Below are 24,147 nucleotides of genomic sequence, written 5' to 3' on the forward strand. Positions count from 1 at the left end.
TTTCTATGCTATAAGATTTTCTGATTCACAATTTGCACTCACAAATTAATTTTAGACTAGAATTGCAGCATTCCATACCTGGCTAGCAGTATAGAATTTAAAATGCCTAATTGTATTTGACAAAGGTACACTTGTATGAGCAGATAATGTACACAAAAAGTGGAAAAATGCAATGGGTTTAATGTGCATAAATCTTAAGAAAACCTTCAAGAAGAGAATTTTCAGAGCAATTAAATACATTAATTATGTGGAGAATGGCAAACCATATTATGAATTTATTAGAATGTAAGTAAAGATAGGTTAAAAGTTAGTTTCACGTTAAAGTAAGTGACAATATTCCAGTTCCAAAAAAGTTCTATTTATTTCAAGGTTCAGAAGGTTTAAGTCAGCATTTAGTTGAGAACAGAATAATATTACTTCCTTATTTTCCAGATGTGACATGATTACTGTTTCACAACCCAGAGACACTCAGAACGCAAGCTGTGGAGACAGTGCAGTGAGAACATAAGTCAATGAAATTATAAGAACATTCTACACCTTCAAACAAAATGACTCAGGTAAAAAATATTTTCAATAAGGAAACTGTATCGCCTGTTTTAATGAAGAATCATATGTTTGTTTTTCTAGTTGTATTAATGGAATGTAGCTGTTATAATAGTTTCAATTGGAAATATCAGGTGTAAAGTATAAAGTTAAATGTTTAACTTGTTAAATTAACACCTATTCTTTACTAATTATCACTATTATATTTTCAGTTACCCGCTTTCAAGATTACAGTCATCACTGATGATAATTTCGAATTTGACTTGCTAGACCCTTCACTATTTGAAAAGCCCTGTGATACATCAAGTGTCATAAACTTTGGCAGGCTTTTCATGCCTATTTTATATGCAATAATATTTGCCACAGGGCTTCTGGGCAATTTATTGGTCATTGTGACATTAGTCCTTTACGTGAAGCCAAAGACCATGGTAGATATCTACTTGATGAACCTGGCCATCGCTGATCTGATCTTCCTTTGCACCCTGCCATTTTGGGCAGTTGATGCATATACTGAATGGATCTTTGGAACTTTTATGTGCAAAATTATGAATGGTCTGTATACTATCAACTTCTACAGTTGTATGTTAACACTTGCCTGTATAAGTGTCAACAGATACAATTTCATTGTTCAGTCAACAAAAATGTATAAAAGTAGAACTAAAATAATTTACAGTAAGTTAGCTTGCACAGGGCTTTGGGTGTTTGCAATCATCTTAACCCTTCCAGAATTTATATTAAGCGAAGCATATACTGGTATACCTGACAAAATTATCTGTACAATGGTGTACCCTCCTAATTCAGACATTATCAAAGTAGGAGTCCATGTAACCCAGCTAGTGGTGGGATTTCTGATACCCTTTGTAACAATGATCATTTGCTACACAATCATTGCAAAAACTCTGCTCCATGCTAAGGGCTTTCAGAAGAATAAATCATTAAAGATTATAGTTGCAGTTGTAATTGTATTTATGATTTGTGAATTGCCATTTAACATTGTACTCTTGATGCGAACTTTAGAGATCATGAATGAAAAAAGCATGAGTTGTGAACTTCGTGTAAATGTAGACTATGCAATTATCATAACAGAAGGAATTGCCTATGTACATTGCTGCCTTAATCCTATTTTATATGTATTTCTTGGAGTAAAGTTTAGAAACAATTTCATGAAGATTTTAAAAGATATGGGATGTATTAGTCAAAACCAACTGGCTAAATATCTGAAAACCGAGTGTGAGACATCACAGCAAAAATCAGGTATATCAGAAACAACTAGTTTGCACCCTTTATAAAAATACTGGCTGAATCAAGATACTAAAATGTAGATATATCATGATAATCTGGTCTAGGATTGTATGTGTTTTCCTAAATTTGCTGTAATTTGATTGACATTTTCTAATTCAATTGAACTAGACCTTTATGGAATAGATCCATTATATGCAGCATCAAATTCTATGTTATTATCTTCAGACATAAATTGTAAATAGACCTAAAAGCTGTATGTATAAATTATGTTCAAATGCATGCAAATATGAATTTACCTAATTAAATCCTTGATAAAATTGTTCAACATTCATGTGGTCTAAGGTATTTTGGATTTATTGGTGCAGAATGCAGATCTTAAAATAATGCAAGAGTATAAAAGCTATTGGTTGCACAAGAGATTTGAGAAGATACACTATCAGAATCAATGGAGGAACACCCAATTCAGCAAAGAAAAAATTATATTTGAACATGAATTAAAATTCAAAATGACCAAAAGTGAAGTTCCAGTAAGATTTGACAATGACGATGTGTTTATTTTTTCTGAATATTGACTGGTCTTCTATGTTTATTTTTTTTTTGGAGGAATTAATGGGGTTGAAAGCCAGAGTACTAAAACAAGTAGTCATTGAAATAATGGATGCATTCGGCTTACAAACCTTACAGATTATTAAACAGTTCCTGCAGATTGGAAGATGGTAAATGTAACTCCACCATTTAAAGATGAGAAGAAAAAGAACACACAGAGAACAGGGACCAGTCAGCCTAACATGAGTACTACTGAAAATGCTGGAGCATATCATTAAGGATGTGATATCAGAACAGGATTAAATAAAGACAACATTGAGTTTTTGAAAGGAAGAAGATGTTTAATAAACCTGCTGAGCTTTTTTTGAGGATATAACTGGTAGGAAGAAACCAATGGATGTGATTTATTAGATTTTCTAGTGGCATTGATTTAAAATTGATTGTAATACAGGAAACAGGGTGATATAATAAATTAGTTGCCACAGCTATCTTCACAAACCACTTAAATGCCCAACACATCAGGCACCCTTCTGCCTCATCTGTCGAGAATCTGCAATTCCCAATGGGGCCATATCAGTCACCTCAGAATCCACGAAAATGGAATAGAAACAAGTCATCCTCAAAGCTGTGGATTGCTTAAGAAAAAGATTATAATATACACTCACTTGCCATTTAATGAAATACAGGAGTAGAACCTGGTGTGGTCTTCTGCTGCTGTAGCCCATCCACTTAAAAGCTCAATGTGTCATATGTTCAGAGAGGGTCTTCTGCACAACGCTGTTACAACAAATGATTATTTTAGTTACTGTGGCCTTCCTGTCAGCCTGAACCAGTGTGGCCATTCTCTTCTGACCTCTCTCATTAACAAGGCAATTTTGCCCGTAGAACATCAGCGCATTGGATGTTTTTTTTTGTTTTACACACCATTCTCTGTAAACTCTAGAGTCTGTCGTGTGTCAAAATCCCAGGAGTTCAGCAGTTTCTGAGATACTCAAGCCTCCCCATCTAGCACCAACAATCATTCCACAGTTAAAGACACTTAGATCACATTTCTTCCCCATTCTGATGTGTGGTCTAAGCAATAAATGAACCTCTTGACAATGGTTGCATGCTTTTATGTATTGAGTTGCTGCCACGATTCGATGAAATTTTTGCTTTAACAAGTAGGTGTCCAGGTGTACCTAATAAAGAGACCAATTCGGAGGACAGAAGCAAATGTAATGTTTGTAAATCTGTCAACTACACAACAGAGTGAGATTATGAATTCAAATGTGGTGGCAAAGAAGATTCAACCTGACTTAGGCAACTCGCACCATTGGGCAAATCCATGACAATGCAGAATAACATGAATAAATGTGAAGTCATCTAATTTGATAGGTAAAACTGAAAGGATGAGAGCTGATTTAATGGGGACAGTTTGGAAAATGTTGATGTGCAAAAGAATGCTTGTTCTTGTAATCACTGGAAGCAAGCATGCAGGTGCAGTGAACAGTCAAGAAGGCAAATGGTATGTCTGTGCTCGTTGTAAAATATTTTGAATACTGGAGCAAGGATACTGTACTGCAGACAGTTAGTTAGATCACATGTGAAATACTCTGTGCAGTTTTAAGACCATAAGACTATAAGACATAGGAGAAGAATTAAGTCGTGCGACTTATCAAGCCGGCTCAGCTATTCTATCATAGCTGATTTATTATCCCTCTTAACCTTATTCTCCTGCTTTCTTTCCACAACCTTTAATGCCTGGACTAAACAAGAACCTATCAACTTCTGCTTTAAATACTGTATACTCAACGACTTGGTCTCCACAACCATCGGGGGCAATAAATTCAGTGATTCACCAGCATCCGGCTACAGAAATCCCTTCTCATCTTTGTTCTAAATAGATGTTTCTCTATTCTGAAGTTGTGCCCTCTAGACTTAGACTCACCCACTATAGGAAACATCTTCAGATCCACTGTATTTAGATCTTTCAATATTCGATAGGTTTCAGTGAAATCAGCCCTCATTTTGTTTGCTTTGTTTTGGTTTGTTTATTTAAGGAAATAAGGATTTACAATAGAAAAAATGCAACAAAGGTTCATAAACTGATTCCAGGGATGGCAGATCTATTGCATAAGCAGGCATTGAGTCAACCAGAGCTGGATTCACTGCAGTTTATGAAAGGAATTTCATTGATCTCATCAAAGAACAAGATACTGACAGGGCTTGGCAGGATGGGTGGTGAGAGAATGTTCTCCCTTGTTGGGCATCTAGGAAGAAGAATTTCCTCATTCTATCAAGATGGCACTGGAAACCAACTCATCACATATAGATGGAGGTTGATTAACCTCTGGACACAAGAAATACAGGGTGCTGGAGAAAGTACTGAAACAAAGTTTTGAGACAGAGGAGTAGTCATAATTTGATAAATTGGTGGAGCAGATTAAGGGCCAAATAGTATTTTCTATTTTGCTATGATCCATGTTTGTTTATTTCAGTTTCCTCACTTGTTAAGTGGATTTTTGATGCATTTCTTCTGCAACCTAATTTATTATGTCTTGGCATTTTTTATAAGTTACTAAAAGCCCAGAACATTAAATTCTAGACATTTTAAAAGCAGCATTAAGATACAGATGAGAATAAAATTTATTTTAGCTTTTTCTGTGCAGTAGTAAAAATGTGTCAGATCTTACATAATCCAGTATACTGTCCGAATTTACAATCACAATGCTCATCCACTCTTACTAATCTTATTCATACATGGAAGGTCCCTTGAGAAAGCCCTCCTAAGTTAAGAATTTTCTCTAAAAGCAGAACAAGACTTGAATAGCAACTAAATCTGGGGCTCCTCCATGGAATGCTCTGAAATTTGTTGCTACCGAAAGCCTTTGAACTATTGCTCAAACTAACAAGACAAGATGAGGAATATGCTTAAACATTAAAAGAATAATACATTTATTTCAGAAATGAATTAATGAAATACACTGAGATAAATTAATCAAAAGGAAAATAATCAAATCAGTAACCTGCCATTAATTAGTTTTTAAGGTCAATGATACCAATATTACAACTTAAACCTAAGGAATCAAATGCAAAGTCTATTTGCCCCTTTAGTCCAGCACCAGACTTGGAGGTCAGGTATATCAACATCTGACTTTCAGCTCATTCTATTTTCAATGGTTACTCAGATAAACCAGAGATAAGCTTATCCATGGGGATGACACAGCTAGCAGTTCTGTAAGTAAGCATAATTCACTACAAAGAAACTTAATTTATCTCATCTTCAAAGGGACTTCCTTCCAGAAGAGCTACTTAGAAGATGAACATAAAGGAATTCTGTAAAACATACCAAGGTAACATTGGTATATTTACAATAGACCCTTGATTTCCTTTGTAACAGATCTGTTGATTTCATTGCTCTGGTATTTCAGCTAGGCACCAAAGATTAAAGTTAATTTTATTATCAGAATACATATATAGCAGCACATAAAACCCTGAGATTATTTTTCCTGCGGGCGTACTCAGCAAATCTTTAGAACAGGAACTGTAAGCAGGATCAATGAAAGATCAAGCAGAGCACAGAAGACAACAAACTGTGGAAATGCAAATAAATAATGAGAACATGAAATAACAAGGTAAAGAGTCCTTAAAGTGAGGTCATTTGTTGTGGGAACATCTCAATAGATGAGTGTAGGTTATCCCCTTTTGTTAAAGAGCCTGATGCTTGAGGGGCAGAAACAGTTCTTGAACCTGGCGGTGCGAATTCTGAGGCACTTGTACCTTCTACCTGAAGACAGAGGTGGGAAAAAGATATAGCCTGGGTGGTGAGGATCTTTGATGATGGATATTGCTTTCCTACAACATCATTTCATGTAGATGTGCTCAATGGTTGGGAAGGCCCTACCTGTGTTATACTGGGCCGCATCCACTACCTTTTGTAGGATGTTCCATTCAAAGGCATTGGTATTCCCAAAGCAAGCTGTAATGCAGCCAGTCAATACATTTTCCTTTACAAATCTATAGAAGTTTGTGAAGGTTTTTGATGTTATGCCAAATCCCTGCAGATTGCTAAGGAAGTAGAGGCGCTGTTGTACTTTCTTTGGGCACAAATGGTGCTTGAATTGTCAAAGTATAATCAAAATATAGGAGGTGAAATAATGAAGTAAATTAGTTTGGAGTGAAACAGGACAGTAATTAACTACAGTTATTTTAATTTCCAGCTGTTATTAAAGAATTATTTCAAGCAACTGTAAATACAATATATTTCTTGGAAGTTTAGTGCATATAACTATTTTAATCTGATTTCGTATGTGAACAGGATTAACAGAACATGGATATAACTCCCTCTGTTGGTTACTGGCAGCCATAATAGATTTCTTGCAACACACACAAAAAATGCTGGTGAACGCAGCAGGCCAGGCAGCATCTATAGGAAGAGGTACAGTCAACGTTTCGGGCTGAGACCTTTCATCAGGACTAACTGAAGGAAGAGCTAGTAAGAGATTTGAAAGTGGGAGGGGGAGGGGGAGGGGGAGATCCGAAATGATAGGAAAAGACAGGAGCGGGAGGGATGGAGCTAAGAGCTGGAAAGTTGATTGGCAAAAGGGATACGAGGCTGGAGAAGGGAGAGGATCATGGGACGGGAAGCTTAGGGAGAAAGAAAGGCAGGGGGAGTCCCAGAGGATGGGCAAGGATTTATAGTGAAAGGGACAGAGAGAGAAAAGAGAGAGAGGAAAAAAAGGGGGAAAGGGAAAAAATAAATAAATAAGGGATGGGGTACAAAAGGGAGGTGGGGCATTAACGGAAGTTAGAGAAGTCAGTGTTCATGCCATCAGGTTGGAGGCTACCCAGACGGAATATAAGGTGTTGTTCCTCCAACCTGAGTGTGGCTTCTTCTTTACAGTAGAGGAGGCCGTGGATAGACATATCAGAATAGGAATGAGACGTGGAATTAAAATGTGTGGCCACTGAGAGATCCTGCTTTCTCTGGCGGACAGAGCGTAGGTGTTCAGTGAAACGGTCTCCCAGCCTGCGTCGGGTCTCGCCAATATATAGAAGGCTGCATTGGGAACACCTGACGCAGTATATCACCCCAGCCGATTCACAGGTGAAGTGTCGCCTCACCTGGAAGGACTGTCTGAGGCCCTGAATTGTGGTAAGGGAGGAAGTGTAAAGGTATGTGTAGCACTTGTTCGGCTTACAAGGATAAGTGCCAGGAGGGAGATTGGTGGGAAGGGATAGGGGGGACGAATGGACAAGGGAGTCGTGTAGGGAGCAATCCCTGCGGAAAGCAGAAAGTGGGGGAAGGAAAGATGTGCTTGGTGGTGAGATCCTGTTGGAGGTGGCGGAAGTTATGGAGAATTATATGTTGGACCCGGAGGCTGGTGGGATGGTAGTGAGGACAAGGAGAACCCTATTCCTAGTTGGGTGGCGGGAAGATGGGGTGAGAGCGGATGTGCGTGAAATGGGGGAGATGCGTTTGAGAGCAGAGTTGATAGTGGAGGAAGGGAAGCCCCTTTCTTTAAAAAAGGAGGGCACCTCCTTCGTCCTGGAATGAAAAACCTCATCCTGAGAGCAGATGAGGTGGAGACGGGGGAATTGCGAGAAGGGGATGGCATTTTTGCAAGAGACAGGGTGGGAAGAGGAATAGTCCAGGTAGCTGTGAGAGTCCGTATGCTTATAGTAGACATCAGTAGATAAGCTGTCTCCAGAGATAGAGACAGAAAGAACTAGAAAGGGGAGGGAGTTGTCAGAAATGAACCAGGTAAACTTGAGGGCAGGGTGAAAGTTGGAGGCAAAGTTAATAAAGTCAACGAGCTCAGCATGCGTGCAGGAAGCTGCGCCAATGCATTCGTCAATGTAGGGAAGACTCCTTTTTTAAAGAGAAGGAGATGTCTTCCTTTTTTTCAAGAGAAGGAGATGTCCTTTTTTAAAGAAAGGGGTTTCCTTTCCTCCACCATCAACTCTGCTGTCAAACGCATCTCTCCCATTTCACGCACATCTGCTCTCAATCCATCCTCCCGCCACCCCACTAGGAACAGGGTTCCCCATGTCCTCACCTACCACCCCACCAGCCTCCGGGTCCAACATATAATTCTCCATATCTTCCGCCACCTCCAATAGGATCCCACCACTAAGCATTTCTTTCCCTCATCCCCCAACTTTCTGCTTTCCGCAGGGATCGCTCACTACACGACTCCCTTGTCCATTCGTCGCCCCCCCCCCCCCATCCCTTCCCACTGATCTCCCCACCGGCACTTATCCTTGTAAGCGGAACAAGTGCTACACATCCCCTTACACTTCCTCCCTCAATACCATTCAGGGCCCCAGACAGTCCTACCAGATGAGGCGACACTTCACCTGTGAATTGGCTGGGGTGATATACTGCGTCCGGTGCTCCCGATGTGGCCTTCTGCATATTGGCAAGACCCGACGCAGGCTGGGAGACCGTTTCGCTGAACACCTACGCTCTGTCCGCCAGAGAAAGCAGGATCTCCCAGTGGCCACACATTTTAATTCCACGTCTCATTCCTATTCTGATATGTCTATCCACGGCCTCCTCTACTGTAAAGATGAAGCCACACTCAGGTTGGAGGAACAACACCTTATATTCCGTCTGGGTACAGCACAGCGGTCTGTTCACAAACAAAACCTCAAGAGTGCTGAAAAGACTGACCTAGAAAACTGGTTTTGGCTACATGTCTAATTGCTAAAGATGCAAGTAAGTTTGCTACTCTAGCATGCACTTAACCCATGCCCTTTCAAAGCAAACTTTCAAAGCCAAGTCATTATAATTTGGGGCTGCTGATGCTTGTTATCGACACATAGCAACAGAGGTTTCAAGTGAAATTTAGGAATTTTCTACATCTCAAACAGTTCCCATTGAGGCTCAAACTGCAGTATTCCTCCCTCTGACATAAAAGGTTACGGGTTTATCTTTCACTGCATTTTAACATATATATAATCCAGGCTGACAAATCAGTACAGCTCTGAAGGAATGGCGTTACTATTGGAATCCTGCATTTTTGGGTGAGTTACCTGTTCTCAACAGGTGATCATAAAAGATTGTGACACTGCGTTGATGCTCCTGGCATGCGGGACAATGTTTAGACCTTGACTAACATTGGTACAACAAATACCTGGTTACTACATAGCTGTGTATGGAACGTAGCTTTGTGCAAATTGAATCCCGTGATTATTCAAAGGCTTGAAAATAAAACACAGACATGATGCTTTGCATACAAACGACTCAAATGACATCCTCCATTATTAGAAATGAGTTCTCAATATTGCTGCAGACTTGGTATTGTGTTTATGTCTGTAGTGGATTGTAGGAAACCAGTTAGACAATGACAAAAAGACAACAGAAAAAATAATGGGATGCTAGTCTAATTAGGAAGGTAGGGACAAGGAGATTATATTCAAGGATGATCAAAATGGAATAATCAACTAGCATAGACACCAAATGCACAGCAGAGCTCATTTTAGATCTGCAATAACCAGGTGATGGGCAAAATGTATATGACAGAACGTAATACACAGAAGCTGAGTTTTGGGTAACCTCAAGTTCATGGAAGATAGAATGATGAAATCTAATGAGCAGAATGTTCATAATGTTATATCAAAGGAAACAAATAAATGGATAAGGGTTTCATAAGTTGAGGGAAGCGCACAACAGATATGAAAATAAATATCTTAATGATGATGTAGACCTATAGCCTGAAGCTATCTTAAAGATAAATAAACTTCAAGAATGGGAACAATAAGCTTCATACAGACTACTGGTAGAGAGATTGAATCAGAGCCTTCGAAATTGACATCATTTAAATAGAGTTAACAAGGACCTGAGATAAATACATCAGCCTTTTTATTATTCATAATACTGTTGAGTTTGGGCTCATCTAATTCTAGATACCTTTGAGGCAAGAATACTGACAATTTGAAAAGAGTGGAAGGTACAAGTGAGATGATTTCAACTTAGAATCGGTTGTGTGCATGGAATTCAATGCTGTATTTTTTGGAGAATGCTGACTAACAGTAGTATGATTAAAAGGTGTCCAGAACAGTTAACAAAGGAGGAAGAGAAGTAACTGGAGATATTTCTCAAGGGGAATGCATGCAGAATGAAGGTATTGTGACTACGCACAGGACAAAAGGCAGCTTCCATGACACACTGTCAGTAATGATGCACAAACTGCATATTAAGGGAATGGAATTATTCTCAAGTGTGGTGCTGTCAGGGACTAGCAAAACGTAGTTCAAGGGCATATTGTGCAGTAACCATTGATTTCATTAGTACAGAAAGGAATCAAACTTTCAAATATAACCTACAGATAGTCATCGGTTCTGCAGTTACTAGAACAGCAGTATAACCAAGCAGTACTGTCGGGTAAGAGTGCATGCTATCAATTCACAGCAGCAAGCCATTTAAAAGACATGCTTTGAAAACTGATATGGCAATCTTGATTTCTCACTTTATCTACAGAAATGTCTGGGAAAGGAAAGGTGTCAGAATCTGAGCTGAGATATTGGTGTAAGTATTTTCTGATTGGTTGCTAATTAATCCAAGCAGCATTCTTTGTGGTTTTCAACTTCATACCAGTTGATATCTTTTCTGGGTTAACTGAACTTCCTTTAGATGAGATCATTGATGAGACGACACAAACTGAATATTATCATTTCAAAGTGGGTGTAGAAACAGAGCAACCATAGGCAATAGAAATAAAATGAACTAGCTAGACACAGCCAGTCAACTAAGGCATTAAAAATGAATGCAACTTCTGTATTTTTCAATTGCAATTCAGAATGAATAGGGAAAACTAGAATCCATAAATCAGTAGGGAGTAGTTGTTATTAAGGAAGCCCTTGAAGTGCAACCACAGAATAATAACAAAAATTAGGCAGAACAAAATAGAATTGATTTATGAAATGAAAATCAAGTGTACCAATCTGTTGATTTTTTCTTGAGCTTTTAGTGCACAAAATAGATAAAGTTTCAAAGTTGAGTTCATTGTCATATGTGCATGTACTGTATATACATGCAAAGATGCAATGAAAAACTTGTAGCAGTATCAGATACATAGAATCATATACGTAGCACTCACAAGAACATTTATATGTTTTTTTTTTAAATAAGAGTTAACGCAATTAGACAAAAATCAACAAAGTCCACTTTAGTGTAATGTGGTCGTCATAGTTGTTAAATGGTAGCAATCTGGGTTTTGCTGGTTGGTTCAAGAACTGAATGGTTGAAGGGAAGTAGCTGTTCTTGAAGATGGTGACATGGGATTTGAGGCTTCTGCACCTGCTGCCTGATGGTAGCTATGAAAAGATGGCATGGGGATTCTGCAGGGAGCGCTCATGGAGTGAGGTCATCTCTCTGGCTTCGCTCCATTCCCGTTATCCTTTTTAACCTATGATCTCCTTGATCTAATCAACTTTAAGTACACCAGAAGACTTACTTTATCTCTCTGAATTATCGATTAATTGACTTCTTTTTGTCAATCGCAACTTTTGAGCTTAAAGAAATGAGTACGAGATCTAAAACCAAAGATGGGAAAGACGCTGATGGGAACGGAGGAAAGAAGAAAGGTGACTCTAAACCAACGGAATTAACTTACGAAGTTATGGTGAAGTGTTTGGAGGAAATGTTTGAGCAGCATCGGATAAAATTATCTGAAAGTTTAACTGCTCAATTTGAACAACATCGTCAAAGCCTTAATGAAGATTTAAAATCAATCACGGAATCTTTGAAATTCCTGAATGCTGATGTTCAAAAACACGATGCAAAAATCTCTGAGCTGGATACTAAATCTCAGAAGACGGATACAAAAGTTGAGATCTTAGAGAAGAATCTAGCTTCGACTACTAAACAGCTCCAACAACTTAAATCCAAAGTTATTGATCTTGAGAATCGATCGAGAAGACAAAATTTACGTTTAATTGGCCTACCCGAGGATGTTGAGGTTGGAGATCCTGTAATATTCTTTGCTCAACTTTTAAAGGATTCGTTCGGTTCAGTTTTTCCCAACGATCCTCCATTACTCGATCGCGCCCATCGTATACGGTGGGTAAAGTCGGCAGCGGCTGTTTCCAAACCCAGACCAGTTATTCTTCGTTTCCATTAAGTTAATGTTAAAGAACAACTTCTCCAGATCGCTCGTCGACAAGGGATGATCAAGTATCGTCAGCATTCCTTCAGGATAGTTCAAGACTACAGTCCTGAAGTGATGAAGGAACGACTGACTTTTAAACCTTTAATGTCGGAATGCTATCAAAAAAATCTCAAACCGGCACTACTGTATCCTGCACGACTCAGAATCTCTCTTCCCAATGGAAATCGTCGTGTTTTCCACTCTACAACTGCCGCTCGGAGCTTTTTGGATGATAATTTCCCATCTGATACAGACACCCTCTCTTAGTCTGTGTTTGGTGCTTTCAGCACCAATTTTTTTTCTCTCTGGTTTTTTTTCTTCAAAATAAACCTTCTACTACTGTGCGATGAAGGTTTTTTATAAGTTTAAGATTTTTGTTCTTTGGTTATTACTATAGTGATTACTCTAGAATTTATATGGAATATTTATCTTCTGTGAATAACATCACTTTCCCTTAGTTAACCTTTTGTTTTAATCTATCCTTTTTTGTTATTACTAATGATCCGATCCGACGGTCATTTGTAGTTATATGCTTCCTATTTTTGATTTTCGCATAATTAAAATGGCGACTTGTCTTTTTCTATAATTTTTGGTTTTTTTTCGGGACGCCATGTTCTTATGCTTCTTCTTCCCATAATCCATTTTTCTTATTTTGGAAGCGTTTTTTTTATTTACTCGTTTATAATTAACTAATTATATGTACTGATACTGGTTTCTTTTATTTTATATATTTTAGTAATTTTTACTATGGAGACTAATTTACAATACTGTTTATTTTTCACATATTAGTCTTTGGGAGGTCACTTATCTAACATATATTTTTGGAGTTGCCCCCTGCAGAAATGGGGTTAAAGTTAGTATTAGTTAGCGCTTTCTTCAGCCTTCTTTGGCTCGGTTCGGGTTTCTACTTGGGGTTGGGGGAGGGGGTTGTCTTTTTCTTTTTTAATTTTTTCTATTGGGCTGATTCAGAACTACAAAGATGTCCCCAGTGTCGAGATTTCCGGTTCCTCTCTAATCATGTATTCCTCTTCTGATTTCATGAGCTCACATTATGGTTAACCCCTTACTCACCAAAGGGTTAATTTTTAGTTATGGCTCATTCTATTAATTTTGTCTCTTGGAATACAAATGGTTTAAACCATCCAATAAAACGGAAAAAGATTTTCAAAATATTCCAAAGACTGAATGCTCATATTATCTTTGCTCAAGAGACTCATGTAAGGAAAGAGGACAGTCAACGCTTCTTTAAGTTTTGGAAAGAACAACAATACCACTCAAATGCTCAAGCCAAAATTAAAGGTGTTTCAATTTTTATTGATCCCTCAATTACATTCATTCATCAAGACATCATTTCAGATCCTAATGGCAGATTTCTGTTCATTACGGGGGTACTTTTTAATAAAAAGGTCGCTATGGTTAATGTTTACACTCCAAATGTGGATTATCCTGAATTCTTTAAACATTTACTTACTTCCCTTCCTAATTTAAATGAGTATATGTTGATAATGGGCGGTGATTTTAATTTATGTTTGAATCCCATGTTGGATAGATCCACAAGTAGTTCGGCTTTACCGAATAAGTCAGCTACTATTATCAATTCTTTAAGTTGGATGCTGGGATTTCAGAAATTTGGAGATTTCTACATCCAAATGATAAGGAATTCTCCTTTTTTTCACATGTTCACCGTTCTTTTTCCCGAATTGATTATTTCCTGATTGACTCTCGTTTGATTCCATATGTAGTTGAATGTAATTATGACATTATTGCTATTTCAGATCATGCTCCATTGAAACTTTCCATCAAGTTAATGGATACCTTTTGTACTACCAGACAATGGCGATTTAACCCTATTTTGCTTCAAGATCAGGACTTTGTCAAATTTATAAAGGAGCAGATTGATTTCTTCTTTTCAACTAATACTACGGATGAAGTTTCCAACGGAACTGTTTGGGACGCCTTTAAAGCTTATATCCGTGGTCAGATTATTTCCTATTCGGCCGGTTTGAAAAGACGTATTAACAATGAAATACTTCTACTGGTTGATAAAATTAAAGAAGTTGATAAAAAATATGCTATTTCTCCTAGCAAGGAGCTGTACAAACACAGAGTTGAACTCCAATTGGAACATAGCTTATTATTAACATCCTTGATTGAAAATCAATTAATGAGAACTAGAAGTGATTTTTATATTCATAGTGATAAATCGGGTAAATTACTGGCTAACCAATTGAAATTTGATTCAGTTAAACGTCAAATTACTAAGATCCGCAAACAGGATGATACTTTCACAGTTGATCATGTTGGGATAAACCAAACCTTTCAAGAGTTTTATACCTCTTTATATCATTCTGATTTTCCTCATGATTCTAATTTCATGCATGATTTTTTAAGTAAATTGAGTTTTCCGAAACTATCTCCCGAAGATTGCCTATCATTAGAAACTTCCATTTCAGAGGAAGAAATAATAACTGCAATCTCATCATTAAATTCCGGTAAAGCACCCAGTCCCGATGGGTTTACAGTGGAATTTTTAAAATTTTTTTCCTCCATTCTTTCTTCTAAGTTGTCTAGAATATTTAAGGAAGCAATTAGTTTAGGCAAATTACCACAATCGTTTTATGAAGCCTCTATTTCCTTAATTCTTAAAAAGAATAAAGATCCTACGGATTGTGCATCCTACAGACCGATATCTCTTCTGAATGTAGATTCAAAAATTTTTTCAAAAATTCTAGCTACTAGACTGGAGAAGGTGTTACCACAAATTATTTCCATGGATCAAACCGGATTTATTAAAAATCGCTATTCATCTTTTAATATTAGGAGGTTAATGAATATTGTTTATACCCCCTCACTTACTACCCCAGAATGTATTACCTCATTAGATGCTGAGAAAGCCTTTGACAGAGTTGAATGGCCTTATTTATTTAATGTTCTTGAGAAATTTAATTTTAATTTGACATTTATATCTTGGATTAAATTGTTATATTACTCCCCAGTAGCCTCGGTCTGTACAAATAATTATAGATCTCCTTTTTTTCGTCTTTTTCGCGGTACTAGGCAAGGTTGCCCTCTTAGTCCTTTACTATTTAATATTGCTCTTGAACCTTTAGCAATTGCTATCCGTGACTCACCAAATATTGTTGGTATTACCCGTGGAAATGAAATACATAAACTATCATTATATGCAGATGATTTGTTGTTATATATCTCTAACCCGGAGAAGTCAATTCCTGCTATCTTAGATCTGTTAGCTCAATTTAGTAACTTTTCTGGTTACAAATTGAATCTTAGTAAGAGTGAATTATTCCCTTTAAATAAACATGTACCTATTTATGGACGTTTACCATTTAAATTGGTTACTGATTCATTTATATACTTAGGGATAACAATTACCAAAAAATATAAAGATTTATTTAAAGCTAATTTTTTACCTTTAATTGATCAGATTAAACTTTTATTTACCAAATGGTCCCCAATCTCTTTGTCTTTGACTGGTCGGATTAATGCTATTAAGATGATCATTTTGCCTAAATTTTTGTATATATTTCAATCGGTTCCAATTTTTATCCCAAAATCTTTTTTTGATAACGTAGATTCAAAAATTTCCTCATATATTTGGCAGAATAAAAATCCTAGGTTAGGTAAAAGATATTTACAGAAATCCAAGAAGGAGGGGGGACTTGCCCTCCCAAATTTTAGATTCTATTATTGGGCAATTAATATTCGATATTTTAAATTTTGGCTACAAGATTTGGACGCATCTTTAAACCCTCATTGGGTAAATCTTGAATCTAATTCATTACAAGGGTTTTCCTTGGGTTCGGTTTTAGGAACTTTACTTCCTTTTACTTCTTTTAAATCATATAAACAAATGAATAACCCAATAGTTAAACATACTTTACGTATATGGTTTCAATTCCGAAGATTTTTTGGGTTTAATCAATTCATTCTAGCAAGTTCCATTATATCAAATTTTCTTTTTCAACCTTCCATGATGGATCAAGCTTACTTTGATTGGAAAACCAAAGGTATAATATCTTTTCGCGATTTATTCTTGGATAACTGTTTTATGTCTTTTGATCAACTCTCTAATAAATATAACTTACCCAGATCTCACTTTTTTAGATATTTACAGATTAGAAACTTTTTAATTATTGTCTCTCCTAATTTTCCACACCCATATCCAATGGACACTTTGGAAAAAATCTTAGACTTAAATCTTTCTCAGAAAGATGTAATAGCAATTGTATATAATATAATTATGAATTTATGTCCTGATGCCTCTAATAAAATTAAAGCTGACTGGGAAAGAGAACTTGAGATTAATATACCGACTGAAAAATGGGAAAAAATTCTTCAGTTGGTGAATTCATCCTCTGTATGTGCTAAGCATAGGTTGATACAGTTTAAAGTAGTTCACAGGGCTCATATGTCCAAAGATAAACTATCTCGTTATTACTCTTATATTAATCCAATATGTGACAGATGCCAGTCTGAGATTGCTTCTCTAACTCACATGTTTTGGTCATGTCCCTTGTTGGAGAAATATTGAAAAGATATTTTTAATATTATTTCAACGGTCCTAAATATAGACTTACAACCTCATCCAATTACTGCTATCTTTGGACTACCAATGATAGACTCAAATAATTTAACCTCTTCATCACGAAGGATGATTGCATTTCTTACTTTAATAGCTAGAAGGTCCATTTTGTTGAATTGGAAAGAGATCAACCCTCCTACAGTATTTCATTGGTTTTCACAAACTATGGTGTGTCTGAATCTGGAGAAAATTAGAAGTGCAGTTTATGACCCTTCTATTAAGTTTGAAAAAATTTGGAGGCCATTTATTCAGCATTTTCATTTGATGTAATTTGATCATTTCCAAACTTGTTTTATTTCTCTGTACTGTTGTTGAAGGGGAATGGAATCGTCGATGCTGAGGTTTTCTTCTTTTCCATTTTTAAGTTGTTAGTTTTGCCCAAGTCTTTTAGTTTAGTTTAGTTGTTTTTTTTTCTTTTGGGATGGGTTTTTTTTTCTCTTTTTCTTTCTTTTTTCTTTTTTTTTTTGCTTTATATTATCCGTGATCAGTTCTACATGTATGGGAGTTTTGGTAATTTCCACTATTTGGTTTTGCAATTACTCTTTTTTTAAATGTAACAATACATCTCATATTATCTGTATTATTGCTATGTTTCGTTTCTATATTTCGAAATTAATAAAAAGATTGAAAAAGAAAGAAAAGATGGCATGGCCCAGATGGTGGGAATCTTTGATGATGTCACCTTCTTGAGGCAGTAGATCCTACCAATTGTGGGGAGGGATGTGGCCATGTTGTACTGGGCAAAATACACTACTGTCTGCAGCTTCTTAGGTTTCTGTTTATTCGAACTGCCATACCAGGCAAAGTATGTTGCAACCAGTCAGGACACCGTCAACAGTGCATCTTTAAGAATTATTGATAGGTTGAACCTCCTTAGTCTCCTAACAAAGTAAGACACTGCTGTGCTTTCCCTTTGACGGTACTGTATCTATGTGCTGGACTCCAGACAGATAATTCAATATGCTCACACACTGGAATTTAAAATTGCTGTGACTCTGCACCACTACTCACCCAATGCAGATTGGCACATGTTTTCCCTCCTTCCCCATCTTCAAGTCAACAATCAGTTCTTTATTTTTGCTCATGTTGAGCAGCAGGTTGTTTTAGCAATGCTTAAGCAGGTGTCCTATCTCACTCCAGCAGGCTGCCTCGTCATCACCTGTGATTCGTGTTGTTAGCAAATTTGAAGTTAGCATTGGAGTTGTGCTTTGTCATAGTCATATGAATATAGAGAATAGAGCAAAGGTTAAGCACACAGCCTTACGGTGCACTGGTGTTAATAATCAGCGGAGAGGAGGTGTTGCTACCAATGCTCATTGATTGAAGTCTGTCAATGAGGAAGTTGAGTATCAATTTGCAGTGAGAAGTATAGAGGCCCAAGTCTTACACCTCTATGACTCCAAGGCCTGGTTAATATTTTTACTGCTATGGAGTAGGTATTTCATTTTAACAGTTCTATAAGAGCAATCTGTTCTGCTTTCAGCCTGTTTGGGTTTGAGCTGAGATAACAGGCTTTTTTCTTCAACTTAGGGATGTAGTGTCAGCCAATCAAGCCAGCAGAATTGGGAGAATGTTTTGGAGAGTGCTGGGCAGAGGGACACTGGTGTGGGCCGGGGTCTTTTTTGGCAGGAGCTAGGAGAAGACAGGAGGGAAGATGGCTAAGGGGGCCAGCCCTTTAGCACAAGGTGCTCTGTGCAGGTGGGTGGCTTCAAGAAGGACCAATACTCCAACGGAAGACCCGTTTGTTCGAAATAGATTTCAAGCAACATTCAGAAGGTGGTGTGTGCTTTCACACAGACCAAGGATCCAACACGCGAGTTACAGACAAGTTCAAGATAAGCTCCAAGTTATGTGCACATTTGACTGTTTAAGAAAAATGGGTCCTTTTTGCTTTATTCTTTCATTCCTTTAATAACTGTTCGTTTAAGTTAGCATTCTTAAATATAATTTTTTATATTCATATGCAGTGTATGATCTCAGTGTATGGGGCAGTAAATCACACAGCATTCACACAAACGGAGTTTGGGTGGGCGGGACATCCCAAACTCACGGATTTGGTGGGACCAAAGTCGTACGTATACACCCTAGATGTACGAAGCCTGAGAAAGGTGAGTTTCTCACCGTGGAGTCCAGTGGTTGTTAGTGAGGGGCTAACGAGCTGCATTTCCAGAGATGCCAAATAAAAAAGGGGTTTCAACTCTATTGGAATAGATCCAAGTCATTTCTGAGGAAGGAGATGGTTCACGTTATAACCAACCTTTCAAAGCACTTCATTACAGTTATTGTAAGTGCCACGGGATGGTAGTCATTGAGGCAGGTTACTACACTCTTATTGGGCACTGTCTTTTGAAGCAGGTGGGAACTTTAACTGCAGAAACAAGAGATAAACTTGTCTGTAAATCCTCCAAAAAGATTTTTAATTTGCACCAGCTGTGTCTTGTGGATTCATCCTCTTGAATAATGCCTGGACATTGTCCCCAGAGACTGAAGTGACATGGTCATCCAGGGATGTGATGCTCATGTGAGGAATAAAGATATAGGGGAATTACAGGATGTAGTATACTTGGTCTTTCAGACCTGAGATATTGTACACAACACCAATCTTGATGAATAGCAGAGCAGGCTCGAAGGTGAATGGCTTATTTTTCTGGTATTTCTAAACATCCAAAGTGTGTAGATCCAATCGGCTTAATCTCTCAATTAGCTTGCATGTCGGGAATCAATCCAGTAAATCTTTGTTACATTCCCTTTTTTACATATAAGAAGCAAAAGAATTATATAGTTATGATAGAGGGAGGGTAACAAAGATTCATCAGTTTGTTTCCTGGCATGAAAAACTGGTGGAGGAAAGAATTAGTAGATAGTCTCTGGATGCTCCTAGGGATTAACAGAGTGAGAGCGGTGAACTCACTGCAGGATTCTTATGGGGATCACAAACATGAGAAAATCAGCAGATGCTAGGAATGCAAAGCAAAACACACAAAATGCTGAAGAAACTCAGCAGGTCAGGCAGCATCTATGGAAAAGAGTAAAGAGTCGACGTTTCGGGCCGAGACTTTTTTTCAGGATATAAAGGGATATATAGGATAAATGCAAGATCTATATTTCCCCTGACTGAGGTTTCTAGAAACAGGGATTCACAGATCCAAAATAAAGAGGAAGACCATTCAAGACAGAAATGTAATGCCCCGGTTCATATTTTTACAGTTATGCTGTATGTATTTCATTTTGGCAGTTCTGTAAGAGCGGTCTGTTCTGTTTTCATGCTTGTTTGGGTTATTGTTGAGATAAGAATTGAGGAGAAATGTGTGTCATCCAATTAGGATGGTTGATTTAATGGGCGTTACTCTGGTGAGGGAAACTAAGGCTGGGCTTGGAGCTTTTGATCGAGAGGAAGTGAAGAAAGAAGACGCTGAGGAGAACCGGTCATAGCATACGATCCGGTGGGAGATCTGTTTGTTGGAGATGGATTGCAAGCGACGTTCGGAAGGCGGTGTATATTTCCACATTGACCGAGGGCCCAGCGCATGAGTGATAAAGAAGTTCAAGGTGAGCTCCAACTTGTGCACATTTGACTGTTTAATTGGAATGGGCCCTTTTCCTTTTGTTATTCTTTACCTTTAGTTAAGACTCATAAACATAATTCCTTTAATCATATGCAGTGCACTGTTTGTTACTTCATGGCATTAATTTGTAACAGGGTAGCAAATTACACAGCATCCACACAAATAGGGGTTTGGGGTGGGAGTGTGCCTCAGTCTCACGAGTTTGGCGGGGCCGGCGGTTGCCCTCGCTAGCCTTACGTAACTGAGGAAACCAGGATGTTTCAGAAGAAATTATTTTTCACCCAAAACGTTGCAACACTTTTAGATAAACATATTTGATTTTGTGGATACTAATAATCCAGAGTAACACACACAAAAGGCTGGAGGAACTCATCAGGTTAGTCAGCATCGATGGAGAGGAATAGAAAGTCAGTGTTTCAAATGGAGACCCTTTTTCAGGACTGGAAAAGATGGGGGAAGAAGCCAGAATAAGAAAGGTGGGGAGGCGAAGGAGTACAAGCTGGCAGATCATAGATGAAAGCAGGTGAGGGGGAAGGATGGGTAAGTGAGGGAAGGGGGATGGAGTAAGAAGCTTGAAGGTGATGTGGAAGAGTTAAAGGACTGAAGAAGAAGGAATCTGATGGGAGAGGAGAGTGGACCACTGGAGAAAACGATGGAGCAGGCACACCAGCTGGAGGTAATGGGCAGGTGAGAAGAGAAGGTGCAAGAAGGGAGCTAGGATGGGGAACGGAAAAGGAGAAAAGAGAACAAGGGAAATATTACCAGAAGTTGGAGAAAACATGCCATCAGGTTGAAGGCTACCTAGGCTGAATATGAGGTGTTGCTCTTTCAATCTGAAGGTGGCCTCATTTTGGCAGCAGATCGAGAACGGCTTTGGGCTGGGTGGCCCAAGCATAACAGATTTGGATTCTGGAATCTGACACTAATCGATGCTTGGACAACTTAAACATTGACCCAGATAGACTGAAAGTCCAAGGGTCGGGTACGGAGGCACGAGACAGGTTGATTTCACTCACTCTCCTGTGAATGTTCATTCGTTTCCCCATGGCGCCGAGGCTGTGAATTGATCCAGCTGCCGTGCCTTTCTGCCCCACTAGTATGATGAACTGGGGACTGTAACTGCTCTAGGAGCAGAACTGAGACTGTCGGGTTCGGAATGCTGTTGGCTAGCTTCTATTGTTTGCATGAGGTGTGTTTTTCTCTGCACATTGTTATTTTTTATTGGGTTATTTGAGTTTCTTGCTTTGTGGCTGCCTGTAAGCAGACAAATATCAAGGTGTATAATTTATACATTCTTTGATAATAAATAAATATGCTTGGACAAATGTGCTTGGCACTATATTTCTCCATAGATGTTACCTGATCAGTTGAGTTGCTCCAGTATTTTAGGTATGTTTCAATTTTTAGGTACTCTAAACAGGAGAGAGAAGGAAGCTTTTTACTGAGAATATTCTAGACAAAGGTTATTGTACTGATGGATATTAAGGGAAACAAGGGATATTGAATTATGCAGGAAAGTGATTTTGTAGCAGACGGTTAGCCATGATCTTTTTGAATGGTAGAACAGACATAAGGGACTGAAGGTTTACTCTTTCTTTTATTTTTATGATTTTGAGTTCCATGAAATCATAATAATTCCTCAGTTAGTACTCTTTACACCAATTCTGGACACCACTTTTTAAGAAAGTCACTGAACGGATAGAAGGAAAATTTTCAGAACTAATTTTAGTTATGCAAGTGTACGGGGTTTCTTCTTTGTATGTTAAATTTAAAATAGTTTCTTTGTTATGTTAATCTTTTAAACTGCTGCATATATGGATTAAAATGGCTTCTATGTTATGTTAAATGCTGAGAAAGTCTCTAGCTGGAAATTTGCTTGGGTTAATACAGATAGCAGGGTGCTATTAGCCAGTGGGTGTTCATGTTATCATTTCTTGGGATGATAATGCTGTCTCATATGACTGGGAACAAAGGTTTTTGGCGGGGAGTCAGACGAGAGACCGGGAGGACGACGGACGTGTGGGAAGGCTCCGGTCCATCACTCCGGGTAGTCCCGAGCCGCGAGTCGACAGGGTCCGGAGGGTCCGGGTGGTCCCGAAGAACCTCCTGAGTTCCAACTTGTGCACGAAGAACTGAACTTTGATAAGTCTGGCACCTTTTTTTTCCATTCCTTCTTTTTCTGTATTGAACTTATATTAATTTCATAGACTTAGTAATATCTATAAAGTGTACTTGGTATAACGTACTGTGTGTGCTGGCTGATGATTGATGTTTGGGACTGATCTGAGTGGCAGTGGTACAGCAACCGACCCAGCTGGAGGCGTCCAGGCGGCATTTCCCCTAGATATATATGAGCCAATATAACGGAGCTTTACGCAAGGCTTCAGGTATGCAAGGGGACTAGAAAAGCTGCAAATGTTCTCAAAAGAGCTAAAAATGTTACTGAAAGACTTACAAAAATTTTCTGAGTTATTAAGAAGTTTCCAATAAACAAGCAGTAAGAACTACAATCACTTTATATGGATTTAAAGCGAAATAAGGGCTCTGCAAAAAAAAAGTTATGTTGCATTCAGAGATGATAAGGATAGCAAAAACAAATTTAATCAGGATTTACTAAACAGCAATAAATATTACTGGTACTGGCAATGGTTTATTGTATTGAGATACAGTGAAAATCTTTGTTTACATGCCATTCAGGCAGATCATGTCATGCCTATGCACACCAAGATAGTGAAAAGAAAACAGAATGCAGGATATAGTGCTGTAGCTACAGACAATGCCCAACACAGAGGTAAACAAATAGAGTGCAAGAGCCAAGACAATGTAGATTGGGAGATCAACGTCGACTCAGACCATCAGAGGCCTGCATTAGAGATCAACAATTCAACTTTTCTGAATAAGAGGTCTATTCAAGAGTCTGATAACAGCAAGACAGAAACTATTCTGAACTCTGGTGATATATGCTTTCAATCTTTTGTATCTTCTGACCAATAGAAGAGGGAAGGAGAGATTTCCCATGGTAAGAAGAGTCCTTGTTATGCTGGCCCCTTTTTACTGAGGAAGCAGGAAGTGTAGATGGGGTCAGTGGAGGAGAGGCAGGATTGCGATTGGCATGATGGAATGGCCTACCTCCACAACCCTAGAATTTCTTGTAGCCTTGGGCACAGCAGTTGTATACCAAGCTGTGATGCATTCTGATAGGATGCTTCCTATGATGCATGATGCACTGTTGAATGATACATTACTTTGTGAAAGTCACAAAAGTAGCAGACTAAATAAAAAATGCAGTGGACAAGCTTCCCTACTACATCAGCATTGGGCCACTGGAAAAACTTAGTGTTTTATAACAAATGTCCGTTACCCCTCCCCATATCAATCAGATCAATCGATGAATATGGTTTTAAATCATCTGCAATATGCATCAGTGTGATAACTACCAGTCAAAGCAAGAAACACACATCAACTGTTACCAAAGTGGCCCGATTTTCAATAATCGCGGTAAGTTTCAATA

At 38.2% G+C, this 24,147-nt stretch overlaps 2 protein-coding genes across 5 annotated transcripts in view; one reads left to right on the top strand and one right to left on the bottom strand.

Moving 5' to 3' along the window:
• Window positions 1-24,147, bottom strand: part of LOC140212491 (FYVE and coiled-coil domain-containing protein 1-like) — a 241,484-nt gene that overhangs the window by 38,863 nt on the left and 178,474 nt on the right. Inside the window, exon 15 of one of the 2 annotated variants that reach the window (XM_072283364.1) lies at window positions 3,011-3,108. The exons of the other annotated variant lie outside the window; for it this stretch is intronic. Coding sequence (XP_072139465.1) covers window positions 3,069-3,108 — 40 coding nt within the window. The 3' untranslated portion in view covers window positions 3,011-3,068. Of the gene's footprint in view, window positions 1-3,010; window positions 3,109-24,147 lie in introns of those variants that run through there. 2 annotated transcript variants of the gene reach the window in all.
• On the top strand, window positions 412-24,056 carry LOC140212493 (C-C chemokine receptor type 7-like). 3 transcript variants are annotated; one of them, XR_011889730.1, is made up of 4 exons: window positions 412-557; window positions 10,799-10,846; window positions 20,394-20,619; window positions 22,610-24,056. XR_011889730.1 is itself a non-coding variant. In XM_072283366.1 (2 exons), exons 1-2 carry the CDS (start codon window positions 549-551, stop codon window positions 1,830-1,832), a joined length of 1,086 nt encoding a protein of 361 aa, XP_072139467.1. In that variant the 5' UTR covers window positions 424-548; the 3' UTR covers window positions 1,833-2,062. The 3 variants fall into 3 exon arrangements, 1 of the variants encoding a protein (XP_072139467.1); XR_011889731.1 differs by lacking the exon at window positions 10,799-10,846; XM_072283366.1 differs by lacking the exons at window positions 10,799-10,846; window positions 20,394-20,619; window positions 22,610-24,056 and adding an exon at window positions 756-2,062 and having other exon boundaries at window positions 424-557.

Source organism: Mobula birostris, chromosome 19 (assembly GCF_030028105.1).
Source record: "Mobula birostris isolate sMobBir1 chromosome 19, sMobBir1.hap1, whole genome shotgun sequence".
NCBI lineage: Eukaryota > Metazoa > Chordata > Chondrichthyes > Myliobatiformes > Myliobatidae > Mobula > Mobula birostris.